The sequence below is a fragment of the Arachis stenosperma genome, chromosome 2 (genome assembly GCF_014773155.1).
Source record: "Arachis stenosperma cultivar V10309 chromosome 2, arast.V10309.gnm1.PFL2, whole genome shotgun sequence".
Classification (NCBI taxonomy): Eukaryota; Viridiplantae; Streptophyta; class Magnoliopsida; order Fabales; family Fabaceae; genus Arachis; species Arachis stenosperma.
The window spans coordinates 8,858,599-8,878,526 of record NC_080378.1 but is presented as its reverse complement, the minus strand read 5'-3'; the positions used below and the strand labels follow the sequence as shown (position 1 = coordinate 8,878,526).

At 31.9% G+C, this 19,928-nt stretch overlaps 2 protein-coding genes across 2 annotated transcripts; one reads left to right on the top strand and one right to left on the bottom strand.

The window, feature by feature from the left end:
• Window positions 1–4,012: 4,012 nt before the first annotated feature.
• Window positions 4,013–4,906, bottom strand: LOC130962488 (uncharacterized mitochondrial protein AtMg00810-like). The gene has a single exon (XM_057888696.1). The coding sequence runs from the start codon at window positions 4,904–4,906 to the stop codon at window positions 4,013–4,015; it is 894 nt and encodes a 297-aa protein (XP_057744679.1).
• Window positions 4,907–9,466: 4,560 nt separating this feature from the next.
• Window positions 9,467–10,961, top strand: LOC130962487 (hydroquinone glucosyltransferase-like). The gene has a single exon (XM_057888695.1). It carries the CDS (start codon window positions 9,467–9,469, stop codon window positions 10,913–10,915), a length of 1,449 nt encoding a protein of 482 aa, XP_057744678.1. The 3' UTR covers window positions 10,916–10,961.
• Window positions 10,962–19,928: the final 8,967 nt, after the last annotated feature.

The following is a 19,928-nucleotide window of genomic DNA, read 5'->3' as shown; positions in this document are numbered from 1 at the left end:
TTTGACATGAAAATGAGCCTGAATGCCTCAAGGTTAGCCTTATATATGTTGGGCCTTGGGCCCAATATGGACTTGGTCCAATCGGTTTGGCACGTTATCCCAATTTTGAACCAAAATCTTTAAAATTAGTGTTAAAATTCTTATTTTAATTTTCTCTATCTCATTAAACTATAAAATTTTATTTTCTAATTTCTTAGATTAATAATTAATTTATTGGCTAATCATTTGCTAATTTTTTGGGTTTTACATCCTACCCCCTAATAGAAATTTTTGTCCTAAAAAATTCGCTCTCAAATCTTCACATACGCTCCCTCAGATTCTCGTATTATTCATTCTATTATTCACTGATATCAATTCAACACTAGCTCATATTCTCCATTTTCATGTACAAGATCATAAACTTAATCAAATCCAAGCCTAAGTCATACCATTTGTTTCACTCTTAGTTTCGTCTAATTCTTTCTCAACGAATACAACCTTCCTTACCCTTCAAGGGTTCTCTCTAAATGAAATTAATCTCAATTCTTTCTTAGCTGTCATAAACACTAAACAATTCCTCAATCTCTTAATCTGAGTCAATATGTTATAACCTAAACTACACATTCACACTCTCCTTTCCTCGATCCTATGTTAATCCTCGAATCATTCTCATATCCCAAGACTTCTTCCTCCCATCACTACAACTCTGGAGTCACAAAAAATTATCGCGCTTTCGCAGCGCCACTCTGATCATTTATCACTACGATCTTAATCGTTAATTCATTCGACCGGAAACCGGCTTGAATCTTTTTCTCATACTAACTAGACGTCATCAACCATTGCTTCAGCTGCACAAGTTCTAATTTTGTTAGTTGTCTCTACCACCAAGTCCATTACAGTCTCCATCACCGTTCCTAGTTTGTTCGCTCCTTCCATTCAGCAGAAGCTTGCATAGCAGTAGCCATATAATCAATCATATTACCTCACTCGTGTTCACGAGACGCCACTTGTGTCTTGTCCACACCGAATAATTGATATTAAGGTGACCAGTCTTAATATTTCAAGTCTAGTGCTTCAATTCTACAAAAGTATGCTCATGAACATCTATGCTATATATGTCAAGCAGTCATCCTAAATAGCATATACACACAGCCAGAGTATGCTCAGAAGCACAGTCAGTCTGTCCCTCAGGCTCTACAGGAACGAACTGCTCTGATACCATAATGTAACACCCTACTACACAGAGTCTTATGCTTAAGTCATAAAACAGAGGTGGTGAGATATTACGACCTCTAAAAGAAAAATTATATATATAATATAGTTGAAAAAAATTTATATCTAGGAGCATTTTTAAAGAAGGTTTAAAACAAAGCGTAAGCAGAACAGCGCGTCACTCATGTAAGCATTAACGTAACGAAGTAGGATAAGAGAGTTTCAAGATACAGATAACAAAGCTCCCGACCTGACTCGTGAAGTTAAAACCGGACAGAGCATATAAACATATATACATATATACATATATACATGAGAATTCCAAAATGACCCAAAGCAGGAAAAACGACAATCTATTTCTCCGAGTCAACCTCTAAGAGGGACAAACATAAAAATCAAGGTGGAGAATCTATATACATATATAAACATAAACAAAATAAGCCCCTGAGTCCCAAGAGTTCTTCGCTTCATTAGAGACTCTAGAATACAGAGTAGTGCTTCTCAACCTGCATCTAAAAAACAACAATATTATATTAGATGAGAACCGGGGTTCTCAGTATGGTTAAGGTGCCCACATATATAATAAATAAGATCTCGGGAAAGTCAGAGGCAATCCTAGAACTCCAACACTCAGATTATAAAACTTAAAGAATTAAAATAGCAACCATAAATCATGGTGGTTCTCTAAGGCTTCCTAAACTTAACCAGACTTAAACCTAAACCCTCAATCCTCCTCCTTTTCCTCCAATCCTCCAACATCGGGGAAACCGCACACACAAACAAGTAAACAATGGAAAACACAGGTATGATACAGATACAGCAGGTAGAAAATATAGCAGGTAAGCATAATAATCACATAGGCAAGCCCAATTAATGCACAATCAAACAAAACACACATAGATACATATGATGTATGCCTGTCCTATGGCTGATGATATCATTTGTCGGTTATATAGCTAATCCGACACGTCCTCGTAACTAACCATGGACAGAAACACCCATTGCGGAGCAAGTGGGTTTGAGCTACAACCCCTTTGCTACTACCCGCTTAACCCAGAGCTAGTGGAATAACCACTACTGCGGCTACTACCCAGGCATGTGTTTAAAAGCCAACCTGGAGTAAGTGGAATAATCCACTACTGCTGCTACTACCCAGACGTCACAAACACTGACCTGGAGCAAGCGGGACAAACCACAATCCTTGATATTGCCCAGGCATCTCATTCAAGAATTCATTCAATCTCAAGTAAATCATTAATTATAATTCATCAACGTTTCATCATCAATCATTCTCATATATCATATTCATTCAAAATTCTATGATTAACTCAGTTTTTCATAATTCTCCTTTCTCATTTCATACCCGGAGCAAGTAAACAATGCCACTGTCTACCACCTGGGGGTCACATAACACATTCATATGCAAACCATCATCATTCCTCTCATTCTGTTCATCAATCATTCAAACTCAAAACACCATTCATTATTTTCTAAATAAAGTAAACTCAAAACGTAATCATTTTCTTAATAACTCAAAATCAAATTATAAAATCCTTAAAAATCCAAATCTTTCTAAATAACCACTCCAAACGAAGCCTCCTATTTTCATAGAATTTTCGACAGTATCTCCTCTAAAACTTGGACTTTTGCCACCCTTCAAGGGTCCCAACCACCAAACTAAATACATCTCAGTCATTTAAATCATCCCTAGTATTAAATTATTTCAAAATAAAACCAATTCTAATATTAAATCTTTTTTTAAAATTACCAACTCCATTAGTAAACCGTTTATAAAATCAAACCACACATCTCTCAACCAATCAATTCAATTCAATTTCACAAACTCACCATCAATCCTTAACACATTAACAATCATCATTATTTTATACTCATTAAAGTAATAATTCAACACATACAAATTCATTCCTATCTTAAGGTCTTCTAGCCTAAGTTTTCACGTGACATTAAACATTAACTACGAGAAACCAAAATCATACCTTGACCGATTCCTCCCTAATGTCGAAGCACCTCAATTATCTCCGTTCATCCAGTGTCCAAAGCCCCAAATCCTCACCGAACAAAAATCCAACCTCCACGGTTTACTTTTTAGTCACCGATATCATCGAATTTGTCTCCAAAACATATATCTCACTCTAATTCCAGATAAATACCACAAAAATCAAACTAGGGTTCAAAATTATTAATGGTTCAAAAGATTTAAAGGTTCCTCATCCTATTGACGGATATTTTGGGCAATATCCAGCAAGTCTATAAAACTAATTTGATCCTAAATACCAAAATCACATAATTTTTCAAAAATCAAAACCTCAAATCACGAAACTAAAAGGGGAAGAACTGGGAATGAAAACTCAAGTTCCTTACCAAATTATTAGATGGGTTTTATAGAGAATTCTGAGACAAATGCGTGGCCGCTGACAGCTCGTCAATCGGACCTCCAGATTGAAAGTTACAAGAATTGAAGTTTGGAGTGATTTGGAAATTAGGTTATCACCTCAATCTCTCTTCCAATGTTGCCCCCTTCAGGTTTGATTTGAAAATGAGGCTGAATGCCTCAAGGTTAACCTTATATATGTTGGGCCTTGAGCCCAATACAGGACCGGTCCAATCGGTTCAGCTCGTTAGCCCAATTTTGGGCCAAAAATTTTAAAATTAGTGTTAAAATTCTTATTTTAATTTTCTCTATCTCATTAAATTATAAAATTTTATTTTCTAATTTCTTAGATTAATAATTAATTTGTTGGCTAATCATTTACTAATTTTTTGAATTTTACATAAATCACATGAGGTGTAATATCTTTTCTTAAGTTGACAGATAAATGTTTATCATGCCAAACTTGAAAATGAAATTATTGAACTGAACTAGAGTTACAGACTTAGTAAACACATAAGCTAGTTGGTATTGTGTCCGAACGTGAATGAAATTCAAGAATTTTGCCACTAATTGTTCTCGAACAAGGTGACAATTGATTTTAATATGCTTTGTTCTTTCATGAAATGTGAGGTTCGTGACAATGTAGATGGTTGACTGTGAATCACAAAAGAGCATAGAAGATGAAATGTCAACCTGAAAGTTAGAAAGAAGGCCTCTCAACCAGGTTAATTTAGCTGCCACTGCTACCATAGCCCGATATTCAGATTCAGCGAAAGACCTTGAGACAGTGTGCTGCTTTTTTAATCTCCAAGAGATAAGGGAATCATGAATGTAAACGCAATAACCAGTGACATTTCTTCTAGTGTCCGGGCAAACTGCCCAATCAATGTTAGCATATGACTTGGCAGAAAAGAGAAGGCCTTGTCCCATAATCCCTTTTAAGTACTTCAGTAAGTGGTGGAGAGCAATAAGGTGAATGGTGGTTAGTTTGGATAGAAATTGACTCAATGTGAAGACAGCGTATGTGATATCAGGACGTGATATTATAAGGTACATTAGCCTCCCAATTATACACCTATAAGTGGAAGGATCATGCAATAGATTCCCATCAGAGACAATCATTCTCAGATTTGTCTCTATAGGTAAGGAACTCGGCTTAGCATCAACGAAGTTGGTGTCTTCCAATATGCTCAAGGTGTATTTTCTTTGACTAAGGATAATGCCTTCAAGTGATCTTGCAAGTTCCAGCCCTAGAAAGTATTTTAAATCACCTAAAACCTTGAGTTTGAATATAAATTCTAATAAGTGTTGCACCTTGTACATCATTTTCTTGGATGAGCTTACCAAGATGATGTCATCCACATATACAAGTAAGTAGACTATGCTATCACCTGTGTCAAAGGTGAAAAAGAAATAGTCTCTCTTGGATTGTTTGAAATTGTGGCTCCATAATGCTAAGGAGAATTTAAAGAATCATTGTCTGGATGCTTGCTTCAGGCTATAGATGGATTTATTCAATTTGCACACAAGATTCGACTCCTTGATCTTATATCCAAGAAGAAAATTCATATAGACTTCCTCAAAAAGATCACTATTAAGGAACGCATTATTCACATTCATTTGCAACAAAACTCAATTATTGATGGCTGCTAGTGATAGAAGAACCCGAACAGTAGTTAATTTGGCTACTGGAGAAAAGGTATCTTTGTAATTTATTCCAACTTGTTACGTAGATTCCTTTGCGACTAACCTCACCTTGTATCTCTCCACTGATCCATCAGCCTTATACTTTATCTTGTATACCCATCTGCAACCTATGGTGTGTTTTTCTTGCGGAAGAGGCACCAAGGTCCATGTGTTAGTTTCTTCTATCGCCCGAAGCTTTTCATTCATGGCTTGTCGCCACTCTGGATATTTAACAGCTTGGTGGTAGAAAGCAGATTTAGGTATGATATTTATATTGGCTATAAAATTTATGTATGGTTTGGTCAAATGTTTGGAATTGGCTATATTGGCAATATTGTGGCATTGGTAATCATAAAGATATTGTGGAGGTTTAATTAGTCTAGTAGATCTTCTAAAGATGGGTTGAGATGATTGAGGTTCAGGGATAATATCAAGATTGTGATCAATTGAGGGAAGGATCATTGGGAAGGAGATGGAGGGAAAATACAAAAATGTACTGTATTTGTGTGTTGGGATGGTGTTCGATCAATTATGGTGCTCATCTTGCTTCAACTTTTGCTTCGCGAGCGCCTTCTCTTCTTCTGCAAAGGTGTGACCGTGTGAGTCAGTTTCCTTTGCTTTTTTGGACCCGGAAAGTGAGTTTCACTTCATTGTCCTTGACGGCACTTTTTTGGGCTTCATTAAACAATCCATGTAGTCGAGATAATGATCACAAGAGTCAATATTGTATTTCTTATCTCATCAGTCAGTTGTACGTAGGTTGTAATATGGACCTTGACCATTTTTCTTTGTTGACATCAATCAATTTAGGCCTAACAAAAATCAAGCTAATTCATGATAATTTTTTTTTCAAAGTCAAATGGTATTCATTTCATAATCCAAGGAATACAAGAGGTCCATGTAGGACAAAAAAAAGAGAGAACGGAGAATTCCCAATCAACTCCCGTGCTGAGTTATAAAGCAATATAATAAAAGGAAGAATTAGAAAGGGTATAATAAAAGGACAGAAGATCTAAAAGGGGCTTTAATTCCTAACATTTCACTAGAAGGGAATTGGGAAAATAGTCACCACTTCCATCAATATTCTTTGAGAAATTCGGTCTGTCTCTTTCGGTGGAATTTCTTCATGTTCAAAGACCAAGCAGTTTTGAACTCTCCAAATATTCTAGCACATAATTTCAACCAAGAGAAAATTTTGTTGGTCACCTCCACTTCTTGATAAGTAAGCTTTCTTTCTCCTTTAACACTAATAGAGTTCCTCTTCCTCTTCTCCTATCGTCACACCTGCAAATGGACTTTTGAACCATACTTCTTTTGTCTTATTGCAGGTGAATAAGCAGTGCATAATCGATTTCTCTCCTATCTGACACCGGAGGCAAATCGCAGAAATTAATAGGATTCGTCGCTGAAAGTTCAACACGACAGGAAGTCTTTCATAGAGGGTACGTCAGAAGAAGAATTTGACCCCACAAAAAAATAATAATTAATAAAGTAAAAATTCATTAATTTTTGTGTGAAGTTAATAGTTAAAATTATTAAATAATTTAATATATTTTATTAAATTATTATTTAATAATTTTTAATTATTAATTTTATATTAATATAACTGTGTATAAATGGTTACTAATTAATAAACATGATTTGGAGTTGTATGGCTACGGTCAACAAAATGAAAAGAAAAAAAAAAATTTTGGTTCCTGTGACATAGGCTTTAGAGTATAGACTATAGCTTCTAGTACCTTTACAAAATAATAATTGTTTAATTTATAAAAAAAAGTTCAGGTCAGCATAATTTATTTTTTTAATCATTATTTTTAGTCATTGTTTCTGACTTGAGCGCCATTCGATTAATCGGGTTGGACCATCAATTCGATTTAAGGCTAATAATTATAAGCCCCTAATTAATATTTAAATTTAAGTACTTTCCTTATTTTAATCAATAAAATAAGATAAGTTAACAACATAAGTTATATAAAAAGAGTTAGAGGCTACTTCAGCCTCATATACATTATACATTCCTAATATTCAGTTATTCACACACACGCTCCAAAAATTTGATCTCATCACCCTTGACCACCAAATCTTTGATTCATCTCACAATTTGTATCAGCAATTTCTTGTACAGTCATCAATTTAATTTTTTTAACTTTATAATCTAACAACATATTTTTAACTTACATTTTTAAACATTAATTAACTGTTAACTAAAAATAATAAATTTTATTAATCTTCTAACCTTCCTTATTTGTAAATAATCAATTTTTTAATCACTTTTTTGGGTATCAATATGTTCATTAACAATAATAGAACATAAACCCAAAAAACAAAAAATCTTATAGTTTGATTATAAATATACACCCTAATAATTCCCATTTAAAATAATGGTTTATTCTCGTCATACATATAGTAGTATAAATATAAATAGGTAAATTTTACCACTTTTCAAAATAAAAGGTAAATTATCCCTTGTAACATATACAATGATTATTGATAAATTATCTTTTAACTAGAATTTCAAAGTCCGAATGAACTCGTCAAATCTGATCGCTATCTCTAATATAATCGAAAAAAAATTCTAGAAAAAAGAGAGCTGAAAAACTAATAGAAATTTATGATATATTAGCTAAAAATGATGGTAATTAGTGTGTGAAAGAGACACCAAGATATTTTTTATCTTTAATTACTCTTAAATTATCTTTCAATTATTATTCAAATAATAAAAATTCTAAGATGGTAATTATTGACTCATTATTTTTATGATTAACTAATATTTTGATTTGTTTTTGTTATATAGTTATACAAATCTATGGGGTGATTACCTAAAGAGGAGTACCATTGTTGATCCAACTGAATTTTAAGAAAAATAGTAGAAAAAAAATCTTAAGAAGGAGAGAGCTGAAAAATTGATAGATGTACTCGTTGAAATTGGAGATTGAAAGTGTAAGAAAAAGTTCAAAATTCTAACCTAATTAATTGAAAATGGTGATTGGATTTGAGAAGAATTAGGATTTTAAAGTTGGAGAAGAAGAGGTGTATTTGGTGGAGATGATGAAAATGATATTGCTATTAAGTTATAACAGAAACATAGTGTCAATTGAAAAGAAAAGAGAATATAATGCGAATCTTGGAGCTCTAGTAGAAGAATAATTTATCAATAATCATTGTATATGTCATCAGGGGTAATTTACCCTTTATTTTAGAAGGATTTATTTTAGAAGAAAAAACTACCAAAAGTACTTGTGAAGTTTACGAACACTAACAGAAGTCCATAAATTAAGAAAATTAACGATGTACCCATGAAAAATGGATTTCGTATGACAAAAGTATCCAAACTCTAATTTTTTTTATCTTTTAATAAAATTCCCAAACTAATTCCACTTTTAATCTCAACTCACTTTTTCAATTTGTCATAGAGTCCAAAACTACTCTTACAACAGATGAAATGAACCTTTATGGTAGAAACTCTAATACAATAGAGGATTGTAACACCAAGTTAAATAACAGAATTAACCAATACTAATGAAGAATCAGAGAAAGAAGTATAAAGGAATAGCTTTTAATCGTTTTAGTTGTTTTCTCCTTTTTTTTTCCTTAATTTTGGGGGCTTTTTTTACGTAAAGGAATGTGATGAAAAAAATGGAAAAGAGTTCATCATATTGAATTTATCTGTTAGGAATCGGTTGAAGTCCTCTACCATCACTACCATCATTAATTTTGGCTTGATTTATTGTAGGAGTAGTTTTGGACTCTATGGCAAGGATTTTAAAGGTGTAGGTTGGGTTATGGAAGATTGAAAAAGTTAGTTGAGGTTGAGAGTGGAATTAGTTTGAGAATTTTATTAAAAAATAAACAAAAAATTAAAGTACGAAACCCATCTTTTATAAATATATCGTTAATTTCTTTAGTTTATGATAATTTATGAATACTTTTTCAATGTTCGTAAACTCTACTGTACTTTTGGTAATTTTTCCTATTTTAAAAAAGGTAGGTAGAGTTCACTTTAAAAAAATGTATATATAAAAGATAAATATTACTACTTTATGGTATCAAGCAACTTCACATGCTTCTAGAAACAAAATGATGAACCTACCCCATTAAAGTTTAGAATGTATATTATATAGAGTGTCACTTGTCAATGAAAAACATAATAACATAGTAAGGGTAGTGTGTGTGTGTAAGCTGTGTGATCGAGTGAGTATGGAAAAGAAGGTATGCATTGCAATGGTTCCATGCCCTGGCCATGGCCATTTGATTCCATTCGTTGAGTTTGCAAAGCGATTCCTTCTTCATAATAACAATAATGGTGTGTTCTTCCATGTCACAATCCTTGTTCCAACACAGGGCCCTCCTTCTTCTTCCACCATAGCCATCCTCAACGCTCTACCTTCAAACATGGACTTCACCTTTCTCCCTTCCATCACCATGGACCACCTTCACAACCCTCCTACTCACCCCATTCCACGAATGAAGCTCATCGTTCAACTCTCTCTTCCCTCTCTCCGCAAAGCACTTACCTCTCTTACTTCTCGCACTACCCTTGTCGCTTTGGTTTCACACTTTTTCTCAATCGACTCGCTCCTTCTTGCTCAAGAATTCAACATCTTCTCTTGCGTTCTCTACTCTGCAGGAGCTACCTCACTCTCTTTCTCTCTTTCTTTTCCAATGCTTGACAAAGAGAGTGATAATAATAGCAATGATGAATTTCTAGACTTAACTAAACCTGTGAAAGTTTCAGGTTGTTCTGTTTCTTTTCAGGTGAAGGATCTTCCTGATCTTATTCACTTTCCAAGATCAAGTGAGGTCTACAAATCCTATCTCGATGTATGCAAAGCCCTGTCTCTTGTTGATGTTGTCATTTTGAATAGCTTCAATTCTTTAGAAGGAGACACCATAGGAGCCATACAAAAAGAGAAGACTGGTCCTTTTGTTTATCCCATTGGACCCATTATTCAAACCGAGTCAGGCAATGAAGCGAACAAGTTAGAGTGCGTGAGATGGTTGGAGAATCAGCCACCAAAGTCAGTGTTATATATATGCTTTGGGAGTGGTGGAACAATCTCTCATGAACAACTCAATGAGATTGCACATGGCTTAGAGTTAAGTGGCCATAGATTCTTGTGGGTTCTAAGACCCCCAAGCAAAATCTCTGAATCTGGTTATCTTATTGTAACAAAAAATGATGACCCATTAGAGTATTTGCCTTCAGGATTCTTGAACAGGACCAAAGGTCAAGGCTTGGTGGTTCCATCATGGGCCCCACAAATTGAGATCCTTGCTCATGGCTCCACCGGGGCTTTCTTGAGCCATTGTGGTTGGAGCTCGGCAATGGAGAGCATCATCCATGGTGTGCCAATTATTGCATGGCCACTGTTTGCAGAGCAGAGAATGAATGCGACATTGTTCACAGATTTGCTCAAAGTGGCACTGAGGCCAGAGCAAGGTGATGCTGATGAAAATGGCATAGTAACAAGAGACCAAGTTGTTAAGGTTATAAAGAGGATCATGGAAAGCGATGAAGGGTTGGAAGTGCGTAAGAGAACAAGAGAGTTGAGTGATGCGGCTTCTCTTGCAATCAAACACAATGGCTCCTCCTACATGGCACTCTCTAGCCTTGCACAAAAATGGCGCCTCAAGAGCATTGCTTAATTTGTGTGCTTCTGGTGTATGTCATATGCTAGATACTTTTCCACCATGTCACATGCCATGCTACTCTTCTTTCTATCAATAGTAATAAGGAAAATGCAATAAAGTAAAATTGGGACTGAGATTAATATTCAAAATTGGGATTGAGCGTTAAGATTGAAACTAAAATTTTAATTTTGGAATATAAAGTTTCAGTTTTTTTAATATTTTTAAAAAATAAAAATACAAAAAACTGAAATTTTTAAAAATAAAGACTACAATTTTTATAATATTTTTTTAAAAAATATTTTTATTTAATTTTTTAAATTTTAAATTTATTATTTAATTTCTATATTTATCTTAAAGTAAATATAATATAAAAATTAACTCATTCTAATATATTTTACATCAAATACAATATAAAGACTTAATTCAATTTTTATGTATCAGTCTCAGTCTCTCTCAAATACAACTCTAGAGTCTAAACAACTAACTAGATGTTTCCATTAAAATTTTGTTTTCATTGTACTTTACGGAGTTTCACATGATCATTGATCTCACATCACATGTAAGAATGACAATAAAGTGGCCAAGAGTGGATTTTTGTTTTATTCGATCACGTTACACCCTATAATAATTCGTATAATTAAATTCTAATTCGTTTTTGTAAGTATCTGCTTTGTTCCTATAATTATTAAAATTTAATAAATAAAATTAAAATTTAAAATTTATATAATCTTTATCACATATATAATATAAATTAAAATAAAAATTTAAAAATAAGTAAATATTGAACTCACAACTATTTAATTTACTAACTTAGGACATTTATTTTTTTTATAAAATTAGCCTAAAATAAAAATAAAATAAAATAAAAGGTCAGATATATCACATATTACACCAAGTGAATTCAGAAATCCTAACGCCCTATGCCCTTATATCACTTAACTTTTTTATTAATATGTATAAAATTTGAAATGATTAAATTTTATATTTATTTAAAAAATTTTAATTTTCTACAAATAAGATATGATAGGATTTAAAATTTAGAATGTAAGTAGGATTAGAATTCAGAAATTCTTAACCTGCGAATAAAATAAGATAGAGTTTTCTTAAAAATAAAATTTAACTTTTAAATCGAATTAAAGTAGAGTCTAAATTCTATCCTAATCTATCCATTTTTAGCACCAAAATAAATACCAATAAATTTGAGTAGTGTTATTATCCCTAACACATGGACTTCACATATGCATACTATAATGCTTCAATGCAACTACCTGTCCGACCATCGAATAAATGAATCACTTAGCTTGTTCAATTCATAGCTAATATATATATATATATATATATATATATATATATATATATATATATATATATTTGTAAAATTTTTATTTTTTTTTTTCATTTTGATTGAATAATTTAGTACAAAGATAAAAATATACAAGAAATTATATAAAAAACAATACATATATAATATTCTTTCGACCATAATATACCTACCGTTTCTCTTAGCTTCTTATTAAAAATATCTACAGAAAATTCTCTTTATTTAAAATTTCTCAAAAAAAGATATTTTTTCATAGTACAAAGACTCATATAATCTACCCGCATTATCACAAAAACAGATGAAAAAACAAGTAAGAAAAAATCTATGTATATACTTTTTCAGAAATGAATGACTTCGTTGATTAAATAACAAATGAAAGGCAAATCATTGGACCAACAAGTTTGTGCAATTCATCAGAATTTGATAATGCAGCCTAATCTTACAGAAAATCAACCAATAAAAAACTCTACAGTTTTAAATATAAGAAATAATCTTTAAATATTATTTTTATGTATAATTTTTTTTGTATATTTTATTATAATATAAAGTTAAAATTTTTTTTCTCACTTATATATCTCTTTTAAATATGGACATCTTAAAATAAGGACTTAATCACATCACACAACAAACGTTATAAAGCAAGAATGGCCATGCTAAATCCTGATGGTTCTAGTTAAACTTGAGAAAGGGGTTGAATCAAGTTGGCTTAAAACTTAAAGTTTTAAATTCTGTTTAAGCAGTGACTCGAGTTGCAGGAGATTATTTGAAATTACCTCATACGCAAAATATATAATGAGCAGGGAAGAGAAGATGAAGACGAGCATGTATCCTGTTTCGGATTTTTTGTGCAATGAATCTTACGTTCAGTCTCCACCACAAACCATGGTGAAATTTTCACTAATCATTCAAAGATTACATACACTAATACTATTGAATTTCTCCCTAATTCAACTAGTATCTACCCCCTAAGCTTTCATCACTAAAACTTAGCTTCCCATAGTGTTGTCCCAACTAGGAAGGGGAATCAACCAGATTCAATTTTTCCAAGTGCTAACCCAACTTGGTAAGGGGACTAATCCTAATTCAAAAACCAAAATTACATAAGAGATCAGTGGCTCTTTTGTATCACTCTTGCCTTTTCACTCATTGGCTTTTCAACCTCACAAGTTTAGTCTTTTCTCAAAACAGAAAATGACACAAGATAGCCATAACACAAAGATCAGAAATTAAGCTTAAGTAGAAGAAAAAGATTTCAGCTCTGTGTTAGAGATGGTGCTCTGAGTGTGTGCTCTCTTTTTCTTGTTTTGAAATGATGGAATAAAGCTTGTTATATATCTTTAGCTTGCCTTCATTTTTGTCTCTTCCATTTTCTTGTACCAGCTGCTCGTTGGAGCTGTCACAGCTGGCTGTAGTCCTTCTTCATCATGCTCCAATACCTCTGCTGGATGAGGAGCTCGTCCACTCACTCTGTGGTCCTTGGCTTGGCTATCTTCCTTGGTATGCTCTCTTTTTTCATCCTGCTCCATTATCTCTGCTATACGAGGAGCTTCACCATTATCTTTGCTGTTTAAGAAGTTTGTGTTTTGCTCTCCCATTTCTGAATTTTACTTTACTGTTTGTCCTTGGGTTAGTGGGGTGTAGTAGTTGTCCTTTTTTACTTTTACAGAGTCACACTTGTCCTTGCTTTTGTCCAGCTGTCCTCATTTGCTTTTAGCAAATACATAATCATTTATTTTACTGAACGGTGCTATGAGGAGCATTGGCTCTTTTACATGACTGAAGTATATACTAGCCTTGAACTGTGACAACTAGTTAATAGACCTGTCACAATAAAACACACATTAAATAATATTGAACTCTCAACCCAAATAAATATTTGTCATCATAAATTAACCTAAAATCAAACTAGACTTAACAAATTTTATATCTATCTTAGACTCTTGAACACATCATAAATAATCATATTATGGGTGTTATACTTATAACAATAAAATATAATCAACTTCTTAGAGTCAAGGGCGCCTTAGATAATTTTAAAAAATTTAAAATTATTATATTTTGTATGAATTTATAAAAAAAATAAATAACATTCTTAAAATATGAATAATGTTATTATTTTTTATAAATAAAATATTTAATTTTTTATAATATCAAAAATACGTCAATACAAAGATAAAATAATATATTAAGATTTCATAAGATAAATAAATTAAAACAAATACATAATTATAAAAAAACTATATTTAGATTTTGTGGTAAAAAATAAACGAAAAAAAATACATAAATCATACAAAAAGATTTTATTTTTATTTTTCTTAAAGATAATATTTAGAGATAAACCATTCCCACTCATCACAGTTTATGCTTTTAATTTTTTTTTTATAAACTGCTATGATTTACATTAACAATTTCTACTTTATTATTCTCTCTCCATAAACCGCTATAATTTATAGCAATTTTTTTTTGCTTCTAACTTGTAAAAGTTTAGTCTTTACATAATGTTATAGGTAAGTCTTATTTTCTTTAAAAAAAAATATAGGGAGTCAATAGAGTATTTATATAATATGTAGTATGTACAATAAGAATTTAGAAATGTTCGATTCGATAAAATATCAGATGTTTATTATCTCTGGTATTCGGATAGTTATTTTATATAGTATAGATATAATATATTTGAAAATTAGTAATATTTTATCCTGAATGTTTATTTTTTAACTTATATTAAACAAAATAAATAATTTATTATACACATTATACAAATACTCCATTAACTCTCTAGTAAAATTTTTTATTTAATTATATTATTTATCCTTAAAATTAGAATAAATCTTTTAATTTTAATAAATATAAATCGACTTAAAAAAACTCATCTATAAATACTTTTAAAAATACAAACACATTTTTTTTTTATCAAAGCAAGCTTTTTCATTCAAATTGATTACGACATACGGAAAAGAAATTCCAATATTTTGATGTAAATAAAGTCACTCTCGAGTCTAGAATGTGGAAGAATGCCGTAGCCAAATTTCTTATTATATATTTCCGTCCAATATTTGTGAACCTTAACAATCTAAAAAGAAAAAAAAATAGAAATTATTGTGAAGATGTAGATGATCACGTATATCTTGAGTGGACTAACCTTTTTAAGACTGAAGGAATCAATTTTAAAAAAAATTACATTTAATAAAGTTTGACAAAATAATTTTATGTATGTATATAAATAGAGGCTTTGCCTCTGACAAAAAACACAACAACAATAAGAATATCAAATATTCTTCATTCTCTCTCTTTTGTACTATTCTCTCTACTATATATTAAACATATTAATTATATCTATTATATTGATTTAGTAATTCTAGTGAATATTACTGTTAGAGTTATCTAATTATATTTCCATATTTTATATTTGTTACTTCTTTCTTATTTATTTATTTAGTTATTTTACAATACATTGATTAAATTTTTAGGAAGCCTCAGGTAACAAATTTTCATTATGTCGAAACTCTCTCATCTCTTGAATTCAATGCTCTTGATATATCTGGAAACAATTATTTATCATGGATATTAGATGCTGAAATTCATCTTGATTCAATAGATCTTGGAGATACCATTAAGGTTGAAAATAAAGCATCCCAAAAAGATAAAGTCAAAGCCATGATTTTTCTTCATCGTCATCTTGACGAAGGATTGAAAAATGAATATTTCAAATTAAAAGATCCTGCAGATCTTTGAAAAGACCTTGAAGAAAGTTATAATCATCAAAAGACGGTGATACTTTTTCAAACCCAATATGAATGGACGCACTTGCGTCTACAGGATTTTAAATCCATAAATAAATATAATTCGGCAATGTTTCGAATCACCTCACGAATGAAATTATGTGGGAAAAAGATATCTGATCATGATATGTTGGAGAAAACTTTCTCAACCTTCCATGTCTCGAGTGTGCTCCTACGGCAGCAGTATCGAGAAAAAGGATTTAAAAAATATTTTGAGTTAATTTATTGCATTCTTGTTGCTGAATGCAACAATGAGTTGCTCTTAAAAAATAATGAAGCGCGCCTAGCTGGCGCTGCCCCATTTTCTGAAGTAAATGCGGCTAATTACCCCAGAAGAGGTAAATGGCAAGGTTTTAATAACAAGAAAAATTATGGAAGGAAAAGAAATTATGTTCAAAAGAGAGGATCTTACCAGAAGTGGGATAAAGAAAAAAAATATTGGGCAAAATAAATCAACAGAGGATAAGTGTTTCTGTTGTGGTGGAAATGGTCATTGATCACGTACCTGTTGTACCCCAAGGCACCTAGTCGATCTTTACCAGGCATCTTTGAAAAATGATGACAAAGGAAAGAAAACAAATTTTGTTTCAAATGATACTGAAAATTTCACTATTCATTATTATGCATCTGATTTTTTCGAGGATCCTGAAGGAAATATTGGTCATTTGATCAATGATGGAATAGTTTAATATGTGAAATTGTTAAGTATTCATGTAAATAAATAATGTAAGAAACTTATTGTTAAGTTTTATTTTGTATGTATTTAAGTTTCGAATATGATATATATAATTAATGAAATATTAATGTTCATGATTTTTGAAATCATTAAATATGTCAAGTTTTAAAATAAAATTTTAGTATATGACATTATTTTTATGTACAGTGTTTCTTAGAAAAATAATTTTGATCAAATAGTCAATTTAACTGTGCATACTACTCATTTTATTATTTTTATTTGTCTTTGAAGAAAATGGCAAGGATATATAATGAAGATGTATACCTTGCTGATAGTGCAAGTTCGCTCACCATTCTCAAAAGTAATATATATTTTACCCATCTTGTGCCAAAAGAAGAATATGTTAATACTATTATTGGCTCAGGCAATGTGATTGAAGGCTCTGGAAGAACTATAATTTTTTTTTGGAGGAACAAAATTCATAATAAATAATGCACTATTGTCTACTAAGTCTCTGAGAAACTTATTGAGTTTCAAAGATATTCGCCAAAATAGATATCATATTGAGACTATGAATGAGGGAAGTCATGAGTACTTATGTATCACAACTCATGATTCAAATAAAAAGGTTATATTAGAAAAGTTGCCCTCACTTTCATCTGGATTATATTATACCAAGATTAGTGCAATTGAATCACATGCCACTGTAAACCAGAAGTTTACTAGCCCAAATGAATTCATAACTTGGCACGACCGATTGGGTCATCCGGGAACAACCATGATGTGGAGAATTATTGAAAACTCCCATGGACATTCACTAAAGAACCAGAAGATTCTTAAATCTAGTGAATTTTTTTGTGCTACATGTTCTCAAAGGAAGTTAATTTTAAGGTCATCACTAGTAATGATTGGATTTGAGTCCCCTAAATTATTAGAAAGGATTCAAGGTGATATATATGGACCTATTCATCCACCATGTGGATCTTTTAGATATTTTATGGTCCTGATAAACACATCTTCGAGATGGTCACATGTGTGCTTATTGTCTTCTCACAACCTGGCGTTTGCAAGATTACTGGCTCAAATTATTAGATTCAAACACAATTTCCAGAAAATTCAATCAAAGTAATTCGTCTTGATAATGCTGGTGAATTTACTTCCCAAACTTTTGATGCTTATTGTATGGCTAATGGAATAACTGTTGAACATCTAGTAGCTCATGTTCACACACAAAATGGGTTAGCATAATCACTTATTAAGCGCCTCCAATTAATTGCTAGAACCTTACTTATGGGAACAAATCTCCCAACCTCAATTTGCGGGCATGCTATTTTATATGCTGCAGCACTTATTCGTTTAAGGCCAACAAGTTACCATCAGTTCTCTCCTATGCAATTAGTTTTTGGCCAGCAGTCAAATGTTTCCCATTTAAGAATATTTTGGTGTACGATATATGTTCCCATTGCACTATCTAATCGCACCAAAATGAGACCCCAAAGAAAATTGGGGATATATGTTGGATATGATTCTCCCTCTATAGTGAGGTATCTTGAGATACAAATTAGAGACGTATTTAAATCCCGATTTGTGGATTGTCATTTTGATAAATCAAAATTTTCAACATTAGGGGGAGAGAATAAGCTTCTTGAAAAAGAACTTAATTGGAATGCATCATCCTTGATGCATTTAGATCCTCAATCAGGACAATGTGAACTAGAAGTTCAAAAGATTATACATTTGCAAAGAATAGGAAATGAATTGCCTGATGCATTTTTTCGATACAAAGAGGATAACCAAGTCTTATATACCAGCGAAAAATGCCCCAATTCGAATTGATGTCCCAGTTGGACAAATTGCCACCGAAGCAAATACACGCCAGAAGCGTGGCAGACCTGTCGGTTCTAAAGACGAAAATCTTCGAAAGAGAAAAGAGGTAAATACTATTTCTGTTGATAAAGACATAGTAAAGACAACTGTAGTTGTCCAAAATTCTGATATAGTTTTAACGCCAGAAGACGTTCAGGTACCTGAAAAATGCAAAAATGACGAGATCTTGATAAATTATGTCTTTACAAGAGAGAAATGGGACCGAAATAAGATAATTGTTAATGAAATATTTGCATATAATGTGGCATTAAATATCATGCATGAAAGTAAGGATCTTGAGCCAAGATCAGTCGAAAAATGTTGATAAAGGAATGATTGACCAAAATGGAAAGAAGTCATGAAGGATGAATTAGACTCACTTGCCAAACATGAAGTCTTTGAACCTTAGTCCGTACACCAGAAGATGTAAAACCTGTTGGATACCGATGTGTATTTGTGAGAAAACAAAATGAGAAAAATGAAGTTGTGTGCTATAAAGCCCGACTTGTGGCACAAGATTTTTCACAAAAGCCCGTTATAGATTATGAAGAAACATATTCCCCTGTAGTGGATGCAATAATATTGCGTTATTTGGTCAGTTTATCTGCATATCATAAATTGCATATGCATTTAATGGATGTGGTAACAGCCTACTTATATAGTTCATTAGATCGGGATATTTATATGAAAGTCCCTGAATGACTAAAGATATCTAAACCATCCAATGAATATTCACAGGGATTATACTCAGTCAAATTGCAAAGATCTTTATACGGTCTAAAGCAATCTAGACGAATGTGGTATAATCGTCTTACTGAGTATCTGACAAAAAAAAATGGATTCAAGAATGATGATATCTATCTATGTGTTTTCATAAAGAAATCTGCATCTGGATTTATTATAATTGATGTGTACATTGATGATTTAAATATCATTGGGACTCCTGAAGAGATTCCAACAATTATAAAAACTCTAAAAGAAGAGTTTGAGATGAAAGATCTTGGAAAGACTAAATTTTGTCTCGGCCTGCAGATCGAGCATACAAAAAAGGGATCTTTGTTCATCAAACAACATACATAGAAAAGATCTTGAAAAGATTTTATATGGATAAGTCACGTCCATTAAGTACCCCAATGATCGTAAGGATTTTGGATGTGGAAAATGATCAATTCCGTCCTAAAGAAGAAAATGAAGATATCATTGGTCCTGAAGTACCATATCTTAGTGCTATTGGAGCACTAATGTATCTTGCTAATAATATACGACATGATATATCATTTGCTGTGAATTTACTAGCAAGATATAGTTCCTTTCCAACCAAAAAATATTGGAGTGAAATCAAACAAATCTTTCGATATCTTCATGGAACGATTGATATGGGATTGT

Excerpts from the sequence above, each read along its gene's own strand:
- LOC130962488 (XM_057888696.1), bottom strand. The coding sequence starts at position 4,906 with ATGTACAAGGTGCAACACTTATTAGAATTTATATTCAAACTCAAGGTT.
- LOC130962487 (XM_057888695.1), top strand. The coding sequence starts at position 9,467 with ATGGAAAAGAAGGTATGCATTGCAATGGTTCCATGCCCTGGCCATGGC.